Genomic DNA, 22585 nt, shown 5'->3' on the forward strand with positions numbered 1-22585 from the left:
GTGTTTCTCCGGCATGAGGTTTTCCATCCCGCTGAATCGGCCTGTGTGTTTGGCTTATATAACTCAGCTCAAAGTACCTTCTGTTTGCGGAGAGCCCGTTTCCAGCCATCGTTTTTTAAGGAAAATTTTTCAGGGTACGTGAGCCTGCCTGCCACTGAGGTTTTTTCCTCTTGGAGGCGAAGGGGCTCAGAAAGACGCGAAGGAGATATGGACCCTCTTCCCGCTTTTCTCCTCCTAGGTAAACCGTCGGAAGGGGGTTTCCGCACTTTTCTGTGGAAACGGCCTTGGGCTGTTCTCATGAATGTAGTTGCTTTGTAAGTGGCTAATTTTTATGGGGTAAGATATGGCATGAACTTAGAGAGTTGTCTGCTTGAGTGACCTAGTTGCATTTGTACCTTCAAATAGATGAATTCCGCCCCCACTCTGATTTTGACTAATATTTAAATATCAAATTAGCAAATGTAATTATTTCAGACCGTATATCTGGGGTGGTCATGTTAGAACATGTTTGCTTATGCTTTGGGGAAAACATTGCAGTTTCGTTTTCAGAAACCATCGCGCGGTTTCGTTAAGAGTCTTGTCAGTATAGTTTTGTTTTTCCGACCTATTGAAGAGGAGAAACTCAGAAGTTGGTCTGTAAGTTGACAATGGGGTTGTGTAGAGAAGCATTTCTTCTTCTTGATACAGAAAGTGTGTTTGGGACCCTGCCTGTACTCCTTCAATGCCTCTGTGGTGGCGACTGAGGGTGGAAAGGGAAAAAAAAATGAAAGCAAGATTAGTGCAGCTCAGTTTCTTGAAATACTTCCATTCTAAATAATGCTAAAGATTTGCACTGTGCGAACAGCTGTTATTTTTTTTTGAACAGCTGTTATTAAAAACCATTTCGTGGGCCAGAGAGAGAGAGAGAGAGAGAGAAAGACAGACAGACAGACAGACAGAGACAGACAGACAGACAGACAGAGACAGAGAGAGAGAACTGGGGGTGAAACGTTTGCCTTGTATATACCCAACCTTGCTTTAATCCCTAGCATCACATATGGTCCCCCAAGTACTGCATGGAGTGATCCCTTGGGATAGAGCCAGGGGTCATCCCTGGGCACTACCAAGTGTGGCCCCCAGACAAACAAATAAAAACGGTCGAAAAATCTGTGCAGTGGATCGTGCTTGACTTGCAGACAGCTGACCTGGGCTGATCCTCGGCACCGCAGGTTCCCCAAGTTTCAGCAAAAGTGCTCTCTGGGCGCAGAGCCAGGAGGAAACCCTGAGCACCTCTGGGTGTGACCCCAAAACAAAAATAAGGAAAAGGAGAAGGAGGAATCGGAGGATGAGGTGGCTGAGGAGGAGGAGGAGGAGGAGGAGGAGGAGGAGGAGGAGGAGGAGGAGGAGGAGAAGGAGAAAGAAAACCATTTTACATTTTCAACCCCTTGATGTTATTTAGCTGAGAACACCCTGGAACCCGCTTAAACTTTGGACAAGGCGTAAATGTCTCCCGTCTCTCTGGGGCAGGTCCGTACCCACGGTTCAGGGTGGACACAGAGACTCCTAATGAGCTGCTCCTCTGTGCCCTTGCGGTTCCTGGTTCCTCCCCAGGCCAGCCTCTCACCCACATTCGTGCCTGGAGGTGGAGGGCAGAAGCCCCCAGGGCAGGGGCCAGCTGTGTGCCGGTGGCGGCCACCTCCCAGAGCCTCCACCACTTCCTATTGTGGCTGGAAGGAGTGCTGGGATGGAACCCCAGGCCTCGCACAGCCTAAGCAGATGTGCCACCCTCCTCCCTGCTGTGCCTCAGTTTCTCTGCTATGGAACTGAGTTCTTTGTTACTGCTTTGCAGTGAGAATGGGGACCTGGTGGCATTCCCCCGGAACCTGGCAGAGTGGGCCTCATAAGCCTCTTAAACCACAGAGCCCCGTAGGGGTCATCCACAGGGACCAGGGCACTCGGGCCCCCCCGCTCTTCCTAGGCTTCTATAACCTCAGTTACTTATCGGGGACACCTATGGCATAGATCCTTCCCTGGGATGGGGTGAGACACCCAGTGGTGCTCATGGCTCTCTCCTGGCTCTGTGTTCAGGGGTCAGTCCTGGTGGGGCTTGGGGGACCTTTCATGGGGATTGAACTGGGGTCAGTCACATGCAAGGCAAGCACCTTACCCCTGGGACTATCTCTCCAGGTCATTTTTGTTTTGGGGTCACACCTGGCTCTGCACTCAAGAACCATTCCCAGTGGTGCTGTGGGACCATATGGGATGTTGAGATCAAACCCGGGCCAGCCATGTGCAAGGCAAACACCTTTCCACTGTACTAATGCTCTGGCCGCTCCAAGTTCTCTTATTTATTTTGTGTTCATCAGCACCAGAAGGGTCAGTCTGTACTGACTGGGGTCTTGTGTGTGTCCGTGTGTGTGGGGGAGGAAGTGTGCAGGGAATACTGGGAACTCAGACCCATAGGAGAAGAGGGGATGGGGACCAGGGGAACTGCATTCTTTGGAGAGTCTCGGCTGCGGGAGGAGGTGCAGCTGCTCTGGTGCCTGTGCGATGACTGCAGAGACACACTTCAGTGAAAGACAAAGAAGGGACTTCCTGTGAGCTGGCATTATGCTAGGGCGGGCGATTGGTGTGCAGACTGGGCATGCTGCTCTGTGGAGAGCAGAAGCTCTGGACCAGACACATCTTCCACAGCTGATGGCACTTGCCTTGCATACAGCTAAACCTGGTTCCATCCCGGGCACTGCATGGTTCCTGGATCATCGCCAGGTGCAGGCCTGCCTTCTTTGATCTCTGCACTAAGCCACCTGCATGGTGGTCCAAGAAGGGTCAGGAGGGGTCCCTGGACCCCCCTGAGCACTGCATAGGAAGCCCCCCAACAGTAAGAGGTTCAGGATTGGAGCTGTAATATAGTGGGTAGGTGCTGGGCATGCATATAGCCACCCCGGGTTCAGTCCCTGGCACCTCATCTGGTTCCCAGAGCGGGGATCAAACAGAGGGGCTGTGTGCAAAGTCAGTGACCCCTGTGGTCTCTCTCCAACCCCAGCGAGGCTTGATCATTGACTGAGGCGGGGATGGCGTTCCTGGCTGCTGGAAGTGGGTTTTCAGAGATGGAGCCCAGGCCAGGGAATGACCGGTGTGGGGCTGGGCGGCCGGGCGAAGGCCAGGCCCCCTCCAGCAGCGCGGCACATCCGGGGCTGTCCTGCAGGCGCTCCGGGCTACTGGGCAGAAATTTTCATTTAATCCTCAATGAGTTATTCATGATGCCGACCCAGCTCCCGCTGTCACCCAGGAATACGCAGCTGGCGCGAAACTCCATCAAAGAGAAACCAAGGAGGTCAGTCGATGAGAGCAGCCGGTGCTGCTGCTGGCCAGACCTCCCTGCCCCGGGCGTGGTGTGTGCTCTGGCCAGCGGGGGCCTGGGCAGGGGCGAGAGGGCCCAGAGAGCTGTGTAAGAATGCGCAGTCCAGAGAACAGCAGTGAGGGCTCTGGCCTTCCACGTGGCCGCCCCTGGTTCCATCCCTGGTGCCTCCCTGGTGTGGCCCAGCCCTCCCTTCCTCCCTCCCTCGAAATCGCACACGTCTGGTTAGAGCGATCTTTTGGGGGCGGGGGTGGGGCTTAAGGCTCTCACCTTGCATCCCGCTGACCCTGGTTTGATCCCCAGCACCACAGAGGGTCCTCAACTACCATCCGGGGTCAAGCCTGAGCACAAAGCCTGGGAGTATCGTTGGGCATGGCTCCCCCAACCCTTCCATGCCTCCCGCCCCCCACAAAAGCAAAACTGGCAACCAAACAAACACCTGCATGTTCTCAAAACGTCAGGTTCCAGAACCTGAAAGCGGGTGCCTGGTGTGTCCCTCGCAGAGTTCTATGTCCAGCGGGAGGGTGGACCCAGACGTGGACATTTTCAGGGGGAGCCTGAGGCACGCCAAGGCCACAGCCACAGGCTGGCGGTCCCGGCTCAGAGGCCCCGACTCCTTGACCCCCCCCCCCCCCGGCCTTTCCAGGTCCTCTTATTTATTTTTGTGTTCAACAGCACCAGAAGGGTCAGTCTATACTGACCAGGGCCTTGTGTGTGTATGTGTGTGTGTGTGTAGGTGGGCATGGGTAAACAGGTCCAAAGGAAATGTGCAGGGGATCCTGGGAACTCAGACCCACAGCAGAAGAGGGGATGGGGACCAGGGGAACTGCACTCTGGAGAGTCTCAGCTGTGGGAGGACATGCAGCTGCTCTGGTGCCTGTGCAGTGACTGCAGAGACACACTTTGGGGAAGGACAAGGAAGGGACTTCCTGTGAGCTGGCGTCCTGTCTGGGTGGGCGTCTGTTGGGTAGATGGTGGCCGGTCCCCGTCAGCCTGACCCGGTGGTGTCCTCCCTCCGTGCTCCTGGGGGAGGCGGCCTGGCGGCTCAGAACATCCCTCACTGCATCAGCACTGGTACTGGCTGGGGGCAGACGCTGAACATGAATGAGGCTGGAGAGCGGGGACAGCAGGGGATGCTGGCCTTATGCACAGTCCATCCGGATTCCATCTATGGCACCCTAGACGGTCCCCTAGGCGTTATCAGGAGTGACCCCAGAGTGCAGCTGGGCATGGCCTCACCAGAAATAGGCATGTGAAAGGGACACAGACCAGGCCCTGTGAATGTGTGTGTGTGGGGGGGGACGGACTGGGGTGAGTGGGGGGGTGTTGGGAACCTACAGAGGCCACCATGAGTGGGGCATGAGCCACAAGGGCAGTGACAAGCAGACGGAGGCAGATAGCAGAGACGGTTCAGGAAGTAAGTACTTCCCTTGCACCCCCACTGGAGTTTGGACCCTTGGCACTGCTTGTGGAACCCCAAGCACAGAGCACAGAGCCGGGAATAGCCCCCCAGCACTGCCAAGTGTGCCCACCACCTCCACCCTCAAGAAGCAGATGAGCTCACGGAACGGCTTGAGGCCCCTTTGGAAAACAGGAAAAAGAAACTTCCTTAAAGAAGACATACAGGAGCTGGAGAGATAGCACAGTGGGTAGGGCACTTGCCTTGCACGCGGCCGACCTGGGTTCGATTCCCAGCATATGGTCCCCTGAGCACCGCCAGACCGCCAGGAGTAATTCCTGAGTGCAGAGCCAGGAGTAACCCCTGTGCATTGCCAGGTATGACCCCCAAAAGAAAAGAAATAAGAAGACATACACCCGAGAACAGATGCATGGATAGAGAAACCGTGTCACATCTGCACAGTGGAATACTACTCAGCTGTTAGGAAAAAGAAAGTTATGAAATTTGCCTATAAATGACATAGAGAGTATCACGCTGAGTGAAATGAGTCAGAAGGAGAGGTCAGAAGGACAGATATAGAATGACTGCATTCATTTGTGATATATATGTATATATATATATATATATACACACACACGCACATACACACACACACATAAGAAGACATATCCATGGCCAGGGAAAACAAGGTCTAGGGGGACTGGTCAGTGGCTGGAATCAACCACAAGTGTGTGTGTGGCTGAGGGTAGGTAAGATAGAGACCAGTACAATAATAATAGCTGGGAATGATCAGGCTGGACAAGAGCTGAGGGTTCAGAGGTATATTCTGGACAACCTTTCAGTATTTGTACTTCAAATCACAATGCCCAAAAGGGGGAGAGGGAGAGAGGGAAGGTGGGAGAGAGTGAGAGAGAGAGAGAAAGAGAGAGAGAGAGAGAGAGAGAGAATGCCTGCCATATAGGCAGGCTGGGGCGTGGTGAGGTGATGGGAGGGAACCTGGGGACACTGGTGCTGGGAAATGCCCACTGGCGGAGGGATGGGTGTTGGAACACTGCATGACTGAAATGTAATCATGAACATCTTTGTAAAGATCTGTCGCACAGTGATTCAATAATAAAATCTTTAAAAAAAGACATTACAAATGGTCAAAAGGTATATGATAAAATGCTCTGTCTCACTTCTCAAGGAAATGCAACTCCAGACGACAATGAGGCTTCATCTCACACCACTGTGACTGACTCTTCTCACAAGGAACAGGACCACTAGTGCCGGCAGGGGTTCGGGAAAAAGGGCCCCTCCTTCACTGCTGGTGGGCAGGTCCACTCGCCCGGTCCTTCTGGAGAAGAATATGGACACTTCTCAAAAGACTAGGGATTCTTGAGCAATTCCACTTTTTGGCACCTCCACCAGGGACCAATAACTATTTAGAAGAGATGTTTGCATCCTGTGTTCTCTGCAGCAAGAGACAGATGAAAGGCTTCTGGTACCAACCTGCAAGGAGGGCTGGGGGCTGGGTCACGAGCGCCACGGCCCTAGCACATCTGCTTTCCCTCCATCTGTACCTCTGTGGCATCATCCGGGGGCCTGAGCTGGGTCAGCGATCCCGGCCCCTTCCAGCTGCTGTGGCGGGGACGTTTTCCTGGGACCCCGCAAAGGGCCGATTTTGAGCCTGTAAAGGGACAGCTCTGTCGCCCTGAGCATTGTTGTAGCACAGTCATGCGTGACAGTATGCTCATTGTTGGAAAACTGGGTCTGTCCACGCCTGATGAACTCACATCCATGTTTCCATTCATGTAGCATGGAGGTTGCACGTGCTTTCGGTAAATAAATACTCGGGAATCTGCATGTGGGTATTGGAGACAGAGAAACAGATAGTTTTATAGAAAAACTAATACAAACATGCCACACTCCACCTCTGCCGCTGAGGAGGCAGCACTGCCTCGTGGTGGGCCCTGCCCACGGCTGTCCCGCATCTGCATGCCAAACAATGCATTCCTTGCCCGTAATTGCTTTCTTCTCCACACAAAGGGGATTAGCTAAGTATCCAGTGACTCCGTTTAGTCACTTCATTTATCTTTGCTTCGTTCCCAGGCTTTTTAACCGTGGAGGAATATTCCACAGGGCAACGTTTGGTTTGACAAATGATGACGAATTCTCAATATTTATCTCTGCTTTCTGTTCCTAAACATAGCCATGCAGAAGAATCTCTTCATTCAGACGCCTTTGCATGCAAATTGATATCTTTCATTCCCCCATCTCCCTGCCCCGTGGTGCCAGGGATGGAGCTGGGGTCTTTCTCTGGGTCTTCCTCTGCAAGGCTCTGCCCCCCCCCACTCCTACACACACACCCCGCTCCCCTCCCCCTCCCCCTCATATCCTGACCCTTGGGAACTGGTCATCTTTGGAAAATAGACTCCAGCATGTGGACGCATAGATGAGGGACAAATCACAGAGCATTTTGGTGGCCAGCACTAAACTCCTTTGGAGAGGGTGCCCACGTGGCACTGCCATGACCTGCAGTGTGAGTCTGGGGGGGGGCCTGGCCCCCTCCCAGTGACCCCTGTAATACTAGTATTCCAAACATAATTTCCTGTTTTTTTCTTTACATATGCACATTGTGGACATCTCCTGTGTTTCTTTGCCCTGGGTGTGTCTCTGATCTGCTCCTCTCTTTGTTGTGTCTTGGCCCACACCCGGTCATACTCATGGCTTATTCCTGGCTCTGCCCTCAGGGATTGCTCTGGAGGGGCTCAGAGGACCATATGGGACTCTGGGGGGATCAAACCTGGGTGGGCCTCATGCAAGCAGGAGCCCCACCCACTGTGCCATCTCTCCAGTCCCCAGCCGGCTCATCGCTTCACTGACTTTGCATTTGGCAGCCTTTGGTACACTCTGGAGACCGACTCATATGTTGGACATATTTCTCCCTCGGTGACTTTCACGGCTTTTACCTTCGTTTATATCATCTGTTTGCCAGAGGGACGTGATAAATATTTATGTAGGAGATTTTGTAGATGGGATCCAAAGGGATCTAGATGAGTGATTGGACCCTCTTTTAGTATTGTTCAAATGTTGGCACGTCTCGAAGATGGTGACTAACAAGGCTCTTAGCTTAAGCAGAGCCAAGGGAGAACTGGGAAGGGCTGAAGCGTGTTTGCATTCAGGGCTTCCAGGGTTGATCCCTGGCACTTCACTCTACCCCAAGCACTGTCAGGAGTGGTCCCCTGGGCACTGCTGGGTGTCCATCCCCTGCAAAAATAAATACTCTAGAAGTTCAGTTAGAGCTACTTTCTGTGTATCTTCTCAGGGGTTGGTGCCAAGAACACAGCGTTTATACAAAGACCTCCAGAAAGTCTTTGATGCTGGACAAATAAAGGCCTGTCAACCCAGAAGATGGACTTGCAGCCACTTCTAAGCAATGGACTGTTATTATTAATCTACTAATAACAACTGAGTATTATTAAGGAATAGTCTACTGATCAGGGCCCATTTGATTAAACCTAATGTCAACCGAAGAGCCTCAAACCTCAAATCGGTTTGAGGCTTGAGGCTCTTTGTGTTCCTAGAACAAGCAGACGTCATTGGGCTACACTAGCATGCAGCAGGGACGAATGGAGACGTTACTGGTGCCCGCTTGAGCAAATCGATGAGTAATGGGATGTCAAGTGATCAAGTGAATGTCAACCGATGCACTTTGCAGACAGGGGGAGCTGGTGGCCGAGCACAGCACTGGAGGTAGGGTGGTGGCTGAGGAAGAGGTGAAGAGGAAGGGGAAAGTACTTGCTTTACACATGGTGGGCCGATCCCCAGTACAGCATTTGGTTCCTCTAGCACCGCCAGGAGTAAATCCTCAGCACAGAGCCAGGAGTACTGAGTACCACCAGCTGTGAACCCCCCCCCCCAATATTGTAAAACAAATCAGAACAAAAGAGAAATAGTTCTTGAGTGTGCAGCTGACCTCTTGTGGCTCTGGAGCCCACCCCAGTTGTGAGGGTGTAGATTCAGGCCTTTCCTGGCAGCCTGTGGCACCTACCAGGGTCCTGACCTGCTTTGCTTCCCTTGCAGTCCACCTGATCCCCCTGTCCTCAGCTAAGAATGCTGTGAGCAGCAAAAGCCGAAAGCGAATCCTGCCTGACCCCGCAACAGAGCCCCCTGTGCTGGATCCCGTGAACGAAGCTCTTCTGTATTGCAACACACCCAGTGTGGCCGAGCGCAGTATGGAAGGTAGGTCTGGTGGCCAAGTACCCTTAGGGAGGTAGGTCTGGTGGCAGAGTGCACCATGGCAAGTAGGTCTGGTGGCCTAATGTCTCAAGGGAGGTAGGTCTGGTGGCCAAGTGCCCTAAGGGAGGTAGATCTTGACGGCGTGTCCACAGGAGGTAGATCTGGTGACCGAGTATGCCACATAAGTTAGGTCTAGTGACTGAGCATGCCACAGGAGGTAGGTCTGCTGGCCAAGCACACCACGGGAGGTAGGTCTGGTGGCTGAGCATCCCGTGGGATGTAGGTCTGGCCTCCCAGTCTGCAGGAACTTTGCTCTAGTCTTGTTCTTCCCTAGCCGCTCAGCACCCCTGGCCTTGAGGCTGGAGCTCGAATGAGTCCCTGGGACTGAGATGCCTCACCCATCACACTGGAGTGCCCAGAGCACCCTCTGTACTGTGGCTGCCAGGAGGGAGGGCTCAGGGACCACTCTGTGTAACACGTGGCTCCCCAGAAGGCCTCCCACCCCCTCTGACTCTTATCATTTGCAGGTTTTTAAATATATATTTTTAAATTTTTAAACGTTGGGTGACACACCCAATGATGCTCTGGGCTTACACCTGCCTCTGCACTCAGGAATTACTGTTAGTGGTGCTTGGAGGACTGTATGAGATGCCAGGGATAGAACCCAGGTTGGCCATGTGCAAGGCAAGCGCCCTACCTACTGTGCTATCTCTCTGGCCCCTGCTTTTTTTTGGGGGGGGGTCACACCCAGCAATGCACAAGAGTTACTCCTGGCTCATGCACTCAGGAATCACTCCTGGAGGTGCTCGGGGAACCATATGGGATGCTGGGAATTGAACCTGGGATGGTTTTGTGCAAGGCAAATGCCCTACCTGCTATGCTATTGCTCCAGCCCCTGGCCCCTGCATTTTTTAAAAAGTAAATTATTCTTGTTTTGATTTTTGCGCCACGCCCAGCAGTGTTCGGGGTTTACTCCCAGCTCTGTGCTCAGGGTGCACTCCTGGCAAGACTCAGAACCATATTGTTGTAGCAGACACAGATACTCGGGTTCTTGCCCTCAGTCAAGATTGAAAGTGAAGGATGAGAGGGCAAGTGGCCGGATTCAGCAGTCTTTCTCAGGGAAAGGAAAGGAGGGGAGAGGAAGGCGAGAAGCTCCAGGTGACGGGCGGGGTCTTGTGAGGAGGATTCCCCGTGTACAGCAGCTGGGTGGGACGGCAGCCTGGAGACTTGGACCCCACCCTCAGTGGCCCCTTGCTTCTGAGTCGGCTCTGGGACTTCCTCAAATCACCGGTGCGGGCAGTGAAGGGACCCTGGCTTGTCCCGTGAGCTGGGCTGCCCACAGGTGTATCCAGGAGCAAGGCATGTCTCATCGTTGGGGGCCTGCCCTGGTAGAGCTTTGAGCAGAAACCATCAGCTCCAGGCTTTCTCTGAGTCTCCTCTGGTTGGTAGATGCCATCTCACATCTCACTGACCTCCCAGAGGCTGCTGGGGGTCCGGCACCTCATCAGCGCTCCTTGGCACCATCCTCTTCCTCTCCCACCAGCTCCCCTGCTCCTCCACTTCCGCACAATCCTTGTCAATAGACATTTCCTGAGTGCTCACTAACTGGCAGACTCTCTCCCCAGGCCATGCCCCGCACCACTTCAAGCTGGTCTCAGTGCACGTGTTTATCCGCCACGGGGACAGGTACCCGCTCTACGTCATCCCCAAAACCAAGCGCCCAGAAATCGACTGCACTCTGGTGGCCGACAGGTACATTGCACCTTAAAAAATTGATTTGGTTGTATATTTATGTGTGTATGTATATATATATGTATATATGTATACATATATATATATATTTGTATAATGTATGTATGTATTTGTGGGGGGGGTCACACTTGGTGGTGCTCAGGGGTTATTCCTGATTCTGTGCTCAAGAGTGACCCCGCTGGGCTGGAGAGAATACAGCAGGTATGGCACGTTGACCTGGACACAGTCAACCCCAGTTCGATTCCCGGCACCCTGCATGGTCCCCTAAGCTTGCCAGGAGTAATCTCTGAGCACAGAGCAGGGAGTAAGCCCTGAGTTTACTCCCAGGTGTGGTTCAAAAACAGAATAAAACAAAACAAAGATCCCTGGCAGTGCTCGGGGGACCGGCCCTATGCAGTGCTCAGGGTCCAGCCAGCATCTGCTACTCTGTCCTCTTTCCAGGCAAGTGTGTGACCTCCTGCACTGCCATCCAGCCCCTCAGTTGCAGTTTTTTAAAGTTCTTTTTTGGGGGGGCCAGCGCCATAGTATAGTGGGTAGGGTGTTTACAAATGGCTGACCTGAGTTCAGTCCCTGGCATCCCATTGGGTTCCCCAAGCACAGGAGTAATTCCTGAGGGCAGAGCCAGGAATAACCCCTGGACACTTCCAGGTATGGCCCAAAAAGGGAAAAAAAGAAAAAAATGAGAGAGTTTGGGGGCTGAAGAGATAGTACAGTAGGAAAGGCTCTTGCTTTGCATGTGGCTCACTTGGGTTCGATCCCCAGTGCCTCTTATGGTCCTGTGAGCACTGCCAGAAGTGAGCTGAGTGAAGGGCCAGGAGTCACCCCTGAGCATCACCAGATGTCGCCCTGAAAACCACTGTTATCCTACTGTTCTGTCCTTCCAACCACCATCAACAACAACAGTTTTCTGTCATCTGCACCCCAGACCGAGTCTCAGGAGGGTGGGCGAGTCCCATGCCAAGCAGGACCTGTGTGGTGGCCCCCATGGTGGCACAGGGGAGTCGCAGGTCAGGGTGGGGATGCTTGCTGGTGTGTGACCACTGAGGCCGGCCACGGTACCCCGAGCTCCATCCTTCTGCTCAGGTTCAGGGCCAGGGCTGTCACACCCTCCCAGGCTCCATCTCCTCTCTTCAAAACGGGGTGACACGGGGGGACAGCGAGGGGACAGCGAGATGCTGGAGGGGAATGTCCACTTGCACTGCAGAGCTGGAGAAATGGCAGGCTGCACTCGGGCCCCCTTCTTACCCTCTCCCCCTCCTTGCCTCACCCCTACCCTCTTCCCCCCTCAGCCCTCCCCTCCCCTCGCCCCCTCTTCCCTGCAGCCCAGACCATGCTGGGGAAGGGGCCCAAATGGCCCAGTGCTCAGAGGCCCGGGCAGCACTGCAGAGCTGAGGAATGACCGTGGGCTCCTGCGTGTCCCCCCGCCGGCCTCTGCATTCTTCACCGAAGCACGAGCCGGCCCTGTCTGGGCTGAGAGCCGTTAGGGTGAAGGTCCCTTGAACAGGGAGTGGAACTAACCTGTGCACAGGGAAACGGCCTGACTCAGATTAAAGGTACAACTGGCCCTCAAATGCCGGACCCGGTCCAAGCCAGTGTGCTGGGGGCACGGGACACCTCTGGTGGGGCCCTGGAGAAGATGTACAGGAGGCCAGTGGGAAGCTGATACTTGTGAATTGGTTCCAGCCCCAGCTAGTGGAACCGGGACTGCCTCCGGGTTTGCGGGCTGAAAGATGGTGCAGGAGTTAAAGCCGATCCTCGGCATCTCATAACCGTTTCTTGCGCACTGTCGGGAGTGATTCCTGAGTGCAGGGCCAGGGAGGAGACCTGAGCTGTGAGTGGCGACTGGATCACAGGGCCAGAGAGAGCCCCTTGGGCTGCCCACGCCAGAAGCCCAGCTCAGGTCCCGGGCATGTCTGGTCCCTGGCACATTGCTGGGAGCGACCCCTGAACACCCAGCTCGTCACCCGCTGATCACGGCTGGGTGTTCAGCTAACCAAAACCATGAAAGAGAAAATCAATAGCAGCAGATGACGGGAGTTTGCTCCGGATCAGCGCTTTCTCGGCGTCCTGTTCCTGAACGGAACCAAGAAGCTTTCCTGCAGTTTTCACTTCCTGCCAAGGCCCCTGGGAGCTCTTGGCTGGCGGGAATCTGCGTCTTTGGCCCCGTGTTGGGTGGAGGAATCTTCCTTCCTCTGCCCTGGTTGGTGGGGGGGGGGGGTCCCATCCCCATCCCTCTTGTTCTCCCCTCTCCTTTTCAGACCTGTGACCCTGCCACTGGCTTGCTGTGTGGCCTCCACAGCCCCTCAGGACACCCACCTGGTGTGCTGGCAGTTAACCCTTGAGTTTCCGGATCACTTCCAAGCAGATGCGGCTGGGGGGGGGGGGGGGTGCAGGGCTGTGCAGGGGTGGGGAGGGAACTGGCCTTGCTCGATGGCACAGCTAAGCTTCAGTCTTACAACTGTGGGCCCTGGAGCCCTCACCAGCAGGGCTGGTGGGTGGGATGAACTGGGGCGGCCTCAGGCGTGAGGATAGAGCCATGTCCTCCTGGGTCTCCAGAGGACGTGAAGGGTTGGGCTCAGACGAGGGCGCTGCCTCCCCCCCCCCCCCCCCCCCCCCCCGCTATTCTGGAAGATTCCTGGGCCCCTGTTTGGGTTGTTTCCAGAGAAGGTGCCCGGCAGGCAGGCAGGCCTTCTTCCTGGCACCCTGACATTTGAAGCTCATCTTCCCATGAAACTGCCTCCACCCCCGCCCCCACCCCCACCTCTAGGCACCTGGACTCAGGCATCCTGCATCCGAGTCGCTGGGCCTGGCAGCTATAAGGAGGCCCGGGTGTCAGGGGGAAGCGCCAGCCTTGCTGCCCACACACGCCCTCCTAGGGGCCCCAAACAGATTTAAGCCCCAGAACAGGTACCTTCCAAGGCCTGGGGAACTTTTCTCCTGGGGGCCAACCTTTCACATCTCTGAGGTGGGGTGGCCCATTCTGGAATGTTCTGGAACATTCCTGACCATGATGATGTCAGTGGGCCCCACGGGTGACTTACGTGAAGCAGGAAGGAGAAAGACGATCACGTTCTCCCCATCCGCCTCTGCCATCTAGGACTCAGGGTTCCTGGGTTCTTGTCTCGCCTCGCAGAAAGGAATTTCAGGAGTAGACAAGCAGTGAAGTAAATAGATTTTATTTGGAGGGATTGGAAGGGAAGGAGGGAGAGAAAGTGGGAAAGGGTGGAGAGTAACATGCTCAAGAGAGAACCCGGGTTTCGTCAAAGGCGGAGAGAGCCCCTACACACATCCCAGCATTACACAGGAAAGCGTGAAAGTGCACATCTCAAGAGGGGGATGAGGGTGACACATGTGCTCAGGCACCACATGTGCTTGGCCACGTGGGCGCAGGTAGCACATGGGCTCGGGCAGCATATTGCCCGCGCTTCGTTTGTTCAAGGTCGCCTTTATAGCGTTTCTCCAACCTGCCCCCATGTGGGGCTTCTACCTAGGTCAAAGCCTGTTGCTAAGGAGGTTACCAGGGGGCTTGGGACTGTTGATGGTCTTTGAAATTCCTCTCCTGGCCTTTTGTTCCTGCAGAGCTTCTTGGGGCTGTTTGCTGTGATGGGTGAGGATCTTTTCAGGCCAGAGTTCCTGTTTTTCCTATTTTCTGCAAGGTTGGCGCTGGCCATTGCCTTGGGAGGGGGCCTTCCCTATCCTGCCTGCATCAATGGGACTGGTCATTCCTCTCTCACAGTCCCCTGGCAGTGTCGCTCTTGTGATCTGAAGACTGCTGCGGAGTCCCTATCTGTGGTCCTTCCCTCCTATGTCTCTCCTTAGACCTGTTATTTTGTTTTTTAAATTCGTAACATTCTTTTTCTTTTGGCAGGGGCTGGGACAGAGGGGGAGGTTGGTACCACGCTCAGCTGGGCTCAGGGGTTCCTCCTGGCTCTACACTCAGCGATCCCTCCTGCGGGGGCTCAAACCTGGGTTGGCTGCTTGGAAGGCCAAGTCCCTCCCCACTGCATTATCACTCTGGTCCTGTGATGTTTCTCTTTGATATTTTTTACCAGTCATAATAGTGGCCATAATAGTTGCTGACAGTGAATAGCAGGGCTGACTTAGAATGTCTTGCATGGCAGCCCCCCCCCCCCCCCAAGCTGTCCTTGATGACAGAAGCATCATGAATTGGTGCTGCGCCAGACAGCGGCCATGGTTGCACAAACCTTGAAATGTGCGCCCGGTACCACCAGGAAACCGAATCTCAAATCTGGTCTCTTTTCCCAAGACGTTTCTATGCACTTTCACAGGTGTCTTTGTTCATTATTTCTTGGTCCATCTCAAAATCCTTCCTTCCAAATCTCTGAATCTGAAAACGGGGGTGGGTGGGGGAGTTATTTTCATCAACCTGTCACATTCAATGCTGTGGACTGTGGAAGTCTCAAGGTTCCACAGAGCAACTAAAGATGGGGCACTTGTAGCTGTGATTTGGAGGGTCCTCCCCACCCCATCCCCTGGTCCGGGCACCGTGGGTGGCAGCATGGCCCACTGCCCATGAAACAGGTGCACCCTATCTGTTCTTTTTTTTTTTTTTTGGCTTTGGGGCCACATCTGGCGGTGTTCAGGGCTTACTCCTGGCTCTGTGCTCAAGAATCACCCCAGTTGGGCTCATGGGATCCAATCTCAGACTCATAGGATCAAACCTGAGTCAGCCATGTGCGAAGCAAGTGCCTGCCTGCTGTTGGATTGCTCTGGTCCCATGCTCTGTGACCCACCGACCTTTCTCTTTCCAAATCAGAAGCCACTTTTCATGAGCAGTTAGAAATGCACACACTGGGGCTGGAGAGAGACTGGGGTGAAGGCACTGGCCTGGCATGCAGGAGACCCTGGTCGGATCCCTGGTACCACATGGTCGCTTGAACCCGGCTGAGGCTCAGCCCTGCTGGGTGTGTTCAGCGCCCCTCCCCCACCAAAACGGGGAAGGGGGAATGCATGTATTAATTAAGAAGCAGTGTGGTGCCAAGAAAAACTGGCTATTTCAGCCAACCGACACGTCAGTTCTCAAATGAGAAGGGGTAATTTCTCAGGATCTCGGAAATGGCCCTCTGGGAAGCCCCCTTCGCCCCCCACCCACCACTGCTCCACCTGGACACCAGGTGATGGAGAGTCTTTGTGTGGGCTTGCCTTGGCAGCCTCATTTTCAGTCTGGAAGTTTTATTTCCCAGTTTTGCAAATATATATATATATGTATATATATATATATACACATATATATATGTCTTTTCACCTCAGGGGGAAAATAACATCTTTTTTTTTCTAGGAAACTCATAATTCCCCAGAGGGTCCAGGCTGATTCCTTTCAGGTTCCTGTCCTGAATTAGCATTCTTTTGTTTTCTCCAGGAAGGATTGTTTTATTCAGCTTTATGTCTCTGAAAGATAATAAACCCTTGTTGTCAGGCATTCAAAAAGCAGCTCCTGTTCCCAGCTCATTGGGACACGGCCAGCGGGGGTCTCCCTCGGGTGGGTGGTCGATATTCCTGCTTTCCAGGCCAGAGTGGTGCCTTGGGCCATTAGAACCCTCCCAACTCTGTTCTTTAAGAGGTATCTACATCCCAGGCATCGTTGTTATTCCAAGGGAAGGTATGTTTATTTATAGGTCATTTCATTATTCAGAGAGACAGAGAGAGAGAGAGAGAGAGAGAGAGAGAGAGAGAGAGAGAGAGAGAGAGAATGTGTATGTGTTTATAGGTCATTTCCTTGCCCAAGGAAATTGTATAGTCGTGAGGAGAAAGAAATTCTATCTTGATTTTCCACATGTGAGTCGTGACAGCAGTGTCAGGAGACTCGGATCCCATCAACGAATCGCTTTTTGGTTTCTCATTACCATTTGCAGGGAGCGAGGCATGAAAGTGTAAAACTCAAAGCAGGCCGTGGGGCGGGTGCTCTAGTCACTCTGGCTGTGGGAATCAGTTCATTTTGCCAGGGGCGCCAGGGAGGCTGATGGTCTGGCCTTACCTGGTGGTTCTCGGGGCTTCCTCCTGGGGGCACCCTGGGGGCCGTATGCGGTGCCAGCTCAAACCCGGGTCAGTCCAAGGCTGGCACCTTTCCGGCTGTACCACTGCCTCAGCCCCCCAGTTCATTTTCTTCAAGGGAGTCTTTCCTGAAGCTGAAAGTTAAGGATTCCTAGAAAGGTTGGGGTAGAGTTCCCTGGAGGAGGGCTCAGTGCATGGAAAGTGCTGGAAGTATAAAGAATTGGTGTGGGAGGAATGGAAGGGGGCCGGCTGCTGGGCCCGAGCACAGAGTTCGCATGGAGAGGGCCGGGGTCCTCCTGAACCCCAGTGGGCTGGGACCAGGAGAGGCGAAGCTGAAGCCGGAGACAGGGAGAACGTGACAGGCCAGCGCCCCTCTGGCAGGGGAGGGGATGGAGCCGTGGCCATCCGGACGAGGCTGCCTGAGCCAGGGTGCTGTGGGGTGCAGGAGGGAGGGGTGGGGAAGCCCCGGGGGGGAGGGAGGGGTCACACTGCAGGACTGGGCAGCAGATGGCCGTTGGAGACAGGGCAAGGGAAGAGAATGGAGGAGCCTGACTAGGGGCTTCCTGGGGATGGAGGTGCAGACTGGGGGCCTAGAAGTGAAGGGCAGTGGTTAGGGGCTCAGGCTGGCGTGGCCGGGAGGGGTGGGTGTAGGAGAACAATGACGTGGGACAGTGCGAAACTGACTGGCTCGAGGGCGGGTGAGCAAAGGACATGCGCACTCGGGAGGCCGCGGGGAGAGTGGACGGGCGGAGCGTGGCCGGCAGGAGGCCTGGGTTCGATCCCTGGCTCCAGACAGTCTCACGAACACCACTGGGACCGACCACCACCAACGCCCGCCTCACCTCATGCCCCCCAAGACAGATTCGCTTGTTGACCGCAGCCAGGAATGTGGCTCAGTCTTGTAGGAGTGAGGCCTGCGAAGCCAAAGGCTGGACTTGGACTGGGATGGGCATCCGGGGGCGCGCTGACCAGCTCTGTGTGTCTTTGTAGGAAACCCTACCACCCCAAACTGGAAGCTTTCGTCGCCCACATGTCAAAAGGACCCCGAGCGGCGTTTGAAAGCCCCTTCCATGCACTCCCGCTCTACCCAGACCACCAGCTGTGCGAGATGGGAGAGCTCACGCAGACAGGTAGGCGGCCCTCGTCCCCACACCCCTGCCCCACCCCGCGTGGACGGTGCCATGCATGCAGGGAGGTCTTGAGGGGAGATCGGCGTCCCCCCAGCCGCTCAGAGCCCACCATGGGGTCTCCTCAAACATCAGGCCCCTAAGTTTAGAACATTCCTGTTCTTGTTCATTTGTCTGTTTGTTCGCTTGCTTGGGGACCTCACCTAGTGATGCTCAGAGGTTACTCCTGGCTCTGTGCTCAAGAATCACCCCTGGTGGGGCCCGGGGGACTCTGTGTGGTAGCCGGCCGTGTGCAGGGCAGGCATCTTGCCCGCTGCACTGTCTCTCTGTCCCCAGCCTGAATCTCTTGTTATAAAAGCAGACCCTGTTCGTGAAAGAGAAAAGAGGACAGACCAGTGAGGGAAGCAGCGAGCGAGATGGGGCAGGGGGCAGGGACTCCCCTTGCCCGAAGCCCACCCTGGCCCGAGCCCGGGCACACACCCAGGACTAGCCCCCGTGAAGCTCTGGGTGTGGCCTTGGCTTCTGTCCCCAGAATACCGGGTCACCCTGAGCAGAGCCGCACTGGCCAAGGTCCGGGCCACCCTCTCTGCAGGCTACACAGACTTGAGTGGAAGAGGGAGAGAAACCACTTCTTGGCTTTGAGGTGGCTGGTGGGGTCGGTCAGCACCGGGCTCGCCCCGGGGCCGTGTCTGGTTTGGGATCCTCCCTGGGCCATGCGGGTCTCAGCACACAGGCCTTGTCGCGTTAGCCAGGCTTTCGATGGTGAGATTCCGGGGCCAGTGTCAGTTGCCTGGGAACTGGGGTGACCTCGAGGGCCCAGAGGCTGTTTTCTGGGGGGTCCACATTGAGACAGTCGTTCATTCCTACCTCGCTTGTGTGCGTCTTTGGGGGCCACACCCGGCTGTGTCGGGCGCTCCTACTGGCTCGGTGCTCGAAGCACACTGGGGGGGTGTCTGGGCCCACGTGTAGTGCCAGCAACCGAACTGGGCGTGGTCATGGGCAAGACCACATTCTCTCTCCATCCCCTCGTTCTGAATTTTCTTTCTTTTTCCATTTCTTTTTCAGTGATGGGGGGGGGGGCTAGTAGTGCTCATGACCCAGGAGGACCCCCCTGTGATTCTCAGCCAACCTGACTGGCATTGGGAGGATTTGAGGATACAGTGATGCTCAATGATGCTCAGTGGTGCTCAGCCACCCAGGAGTGCTGGGACCTCAGGGAACTCCCGAGGGTGCCAAGAAGCAACCCCCCCGCTGGGCTCTTGCTAAGCATGCCCTAACCACTGTGCTATCTCCCTGCTTCTCTACTCTCCTTTCTGATCTGTCTCTTCCTCCTCCTCCCCTCCTCCTCCCTCTCCTCCTCCTCCTCCTCTTATTCCTTCTCTTTTGTCTCCTCTTCTTTTTTGTCTCTTTTTCTTCTTCTCCTTCTCCCCCTCCTCCATCTCCTCCTTCTCCTCCATCTGTTCCTCTTCCTCTATATCCTCCTCCTTCTCTTATTCCTTCTCTTTCATCTCTTTCTCTTTTCATCTCTTTTTCCTTCTTCTCCCTCTCTTCTCTTCCTCCTCCTCCTCTCCCCTCCTTCATCTCCTCCTCCTCCTCCTCCTCCTCCTCTTCCCCTTCTCCTCCTCCTCCTCCTCCTCCTCCTCGGCCTCCTCCCCCGGGCACTCTGCTCTCAAGGCACCGATGCATTTCCCCCCAGAACTGCAACCTGGCCACCTCCCCCACCCCTCACTTGCTTTCTAACCCAGCGTCCTTCTAGGTATCACGTTTGCTCCTGTTCTCTCATTCTCTTCCAGTGAGGTCACCGTTATCCTCTAATTTATTCTCTTTTTTATCTGTATTGATTGAAGTACTGTGCATTCCAGGACCGCTAATGATGGTTTTAGGTGCCCATATTCCCAACTGCACACTTCCAGCCTCTAGTTAAAGTGTGATTTAAAATGCAGCGCTGCTGTGACTGTCATTTCCCCAGCGGACCCTTCCCCACAGTTGTGATATGAGACTGGTCACTGGTAGCGACTCAGTTCAAGGTGCTCTGCAGCTGCTAAGTGTCAGGGACGAGTGAAACCCTCCAGTGGTGACTGCAGGGCCCACAGCTAGGGGAGCGGAGGGAGAGAGTCAGCTACACTGCAAAGGTCGGGGGACTCTCTAGGGTAACCCCAGCCTGTGGGGGGGATAAAGAGGGCCAGTGGGAAGGTAAATGCCCTTTGGGTATCCAGTTCCCAGCTCGGGACTAGTATGTGCTGGACTTGGTGCATGCTGACAGTTCTAGGGGTCCAGGGTCCAAGGGTGCAAGGCAGGGGTCATTTCTTTGACATGGGGAGCAGGAGACAGAGAAGGCCGAGGGGAGCGACTGGGAGGGGACGCAGCCTAGATGGATGAGGCTTTTGTCTGCAGAGAAAGGCAAAGCAGCTGGGAGGAGGCTGTGCAGGACAGCCCTGTGTGTGGAGGGGAGTGGCTGTCACTCTTGAACTCTGTTTCTGCATGAGAGTGTGGGGCGGGGGGCCCTCGTGAGCAGGGCCTGGAGTGTAAGGCCGTGGGCTCAGCCCATGGGCTATGCTCCTTCTTAGCTCTGAGGCTCAGGCTCCTGGTCTGTGCAGGATGGAAACCGCGGCCAACGCTGACCAGCGGTACCTACCTGCCTCAGCTGGGGCGAGAGGGGTGCGGACCTCAGCTTTGGTTAATGAAAAACAGCCTGTAGAACAAAGGGGCCTGGAGATGTGGGGGTGGAGGTTGGGGAGGGGTGCAGTTTGGCCACACCCAGCGTGCCCAAGGGATCCCTCCCGACTCTCCTCCTTCCCAGACGCCCCCCTGGCCTTTTCGTCCCTGGCTCACACCGGAAGTTGTTCTCACGGCTTCCCCGGGGCAGGAAAGTGGCTCAGTCCTGTCAGCAGACTCTAAGCTGGGTCTGGATGTCCCTGGGGAGTGCGGTGGGCAGCAGAGAGGGACGGGAGGCGGTTCTGCAATGCAGTACTCGCGTTGCACGTGTGAGGCCCTGGGTTCGATCCCTTACCCCCCACCCAGCCCAGTCCCACAGCAGCCACCTGGAGGTCTCGGGCCCTGCGGGTGGCCCAGGACGAGGGCACCACGCTCCTGCCCTCCAGCTCCCTGTGCACCCCCCTGAGGTCTTGGGGCGGAAGCCTGAGCCCCGGCACCCGGGATGTGGCGTGCGGGGTCCTTGGGCATGTCCCGTCCCACCCAACCTCAAGCCAGGGCCGGGCGGAGAGCTGGGCTGGCCATCCCCAGCACCCCAGAGAGGGTCCCCGGAGCCCCCGCCAGGAGTGAGCCCGGAGCGCCAAGGGCCCTGGCCAAGCCCCCCAGCCCCTGCCCGGAGCTCATGCGGGCCCGCCCGCGGGGCTTCTCTTGGCCGCAGGCGTGGTGCAGCACCTGCGGAACGGCCAGCTGCTGCGCGACATCTACCTGAAGAGGCACCGCCTGCTCCCCGACGGCTGGGCGGGCGCGCAGCTCTACCTGGAGAGCACCGGCAAGAGCCGCACGCTGCAGAGCGGGCTGGCGCTGCTCTACGGGCTGCTGCCCGACTTCGACTGGGCCAAGGTCTACTTCCGGCACCAGCCCAGCGCCCTGTTCTGCTCGGGCAGCTGCTACTGCCCCGCCAGGAACCAGTACCTGGAGCGGGAGCAGCGGCGCCAGTACCTGCTGCGCCTGAAGAACCGCCGGCTGGAGGCCACCTACGGGGACATGGCGCGCCTCGTGGACGTGCCGGCCAAGCAGCTGCGCGCCGCCAACCCCATCGACTCCATGCTCTGCCACCTGTGCCACAACGTCAGCTTCCCCTGCACGCGCAGCGGCTGCCTGGACCTGGGCCACCTCCGCGTGCTCAAGGCGCACCAGCTGGACGACGAGCGCGACCGGCGCGAGAAGCAGCTGTACCGCGCCTACGCGCTGCTGGGCGCCCACCCGCTGCTCAACCAGACGGCCGGCCGCATGCAGCGCCTGGCCGAGGGCGCGCGGGACGAGGTCTTCGCGCTGTACTCGGCCCACGACGTCACGCTGTCCCCCGTCCTCAGCGCCCTGGGGCTGTCCGAGGCCAGGTTCCCGCGCTTCGCCGCCAGGCTGGTGCTGGAGCTCTGGCAGGACCGCGCCGAGCCGCGCGCGCACGGGGTGCGGGTCCTCTACGACGGCGCCGACGTCACCTTCAGCACGGCCTTCTGCCGCGACCACCACCAGCGTTCCGCCAGGCCCATGTGCCCGCTGGAGAACTTCCTCCGCTTCGTCAGGAGGGGCATGTTCGAGAGCCTGGGCGGGGCCGGTGCCACCTACCACGAGGCGTGCCACCGGGAGGGCTTCTGAGAGCGGGGCGCTTGGCGGCGGGGTGGGGTTCCGGGCCGGGAGAGGGGGGCCCGGGCGACCCACTGCCTGCTTCTGCCCGGCGCCGAGGGTACCCGGGGGCTGATCTCTCAAGGCGAGACGCCGCGTCCGGGAGTGCGGGCAGGGTTTGGGCGGAACCGGCAGGACCAGGCCCCCCTGGGGTGCGAGTTACTTGGCACACTGGGGCGGTCCACGGAGGACCGGGCGTGCGCCCCGCTGGACTCCGCTTCCACGAGAGCAGAGTGTGCCCATCCACTGCCCATTACACCCGACTTGGTCCGGTGTCCCAGAACCAGCAACCTCAGCCAAACCCCATCTGGGACATTTTTTCCCCTGCCCTGGTTCAGTGAAAACTGCCCCCACCCCTGGGTCTAATAGAGGGGTGTCATACTTTTTGTTTTTTTGGTG

General features: G+C 56.2%; 1 protein-coding gene across 2 annotated transcripts in view; it reads left to right on the top strand.

The window, feature by feature from the left end:
• The window catches only part of PXYLP1 (2-phosphoxylose phosphatase 1), a 58337-nt gene extending 36156 nt beyond the window's left edge, over positions 1–22181 (top strand). For both annotated transcript variants that reach the window (XM_056121676.1, XM_056121675.1), the window contains exons 3-6: positions 8805–8963; positions 10586–10712; positions 17715–17854; positions 21222–22181. In XM_056121676.1, coding sequence (XP_055977651.1) covers positions 8805–8963; positions 10586–10712; positions 17715–17854; positions 21222–22159 — 1364 coding nt within the window. In that variant the 3' untranslated portion in view covers positions 22160–22181. The remainder of the gene's footprint in view (positions 1–8804; positions 8964–10585; positions 10713–17714; positions 17855–21221) is intronic.
• Positions 22182–22585: the final 404 nt, after the last annotated feature.

The sequence above is a fragment of the Sorex fumeus genome, unplaced genomic scaffold, assembly GCF_029834395.1.
Source record: "Sorex fumeus unplaced genomic scaffold, SorFum_2.1 ptg000044l, whole genome shotgun sequence".
In the NCBI taxonomy this organism is placed as follows: domain Eukaryota; kingdom Metazoa; phylum Chordata; class Mammalia; order Eulipotyphla; family Soricidae; genus Sorex; species Sorex fumeus.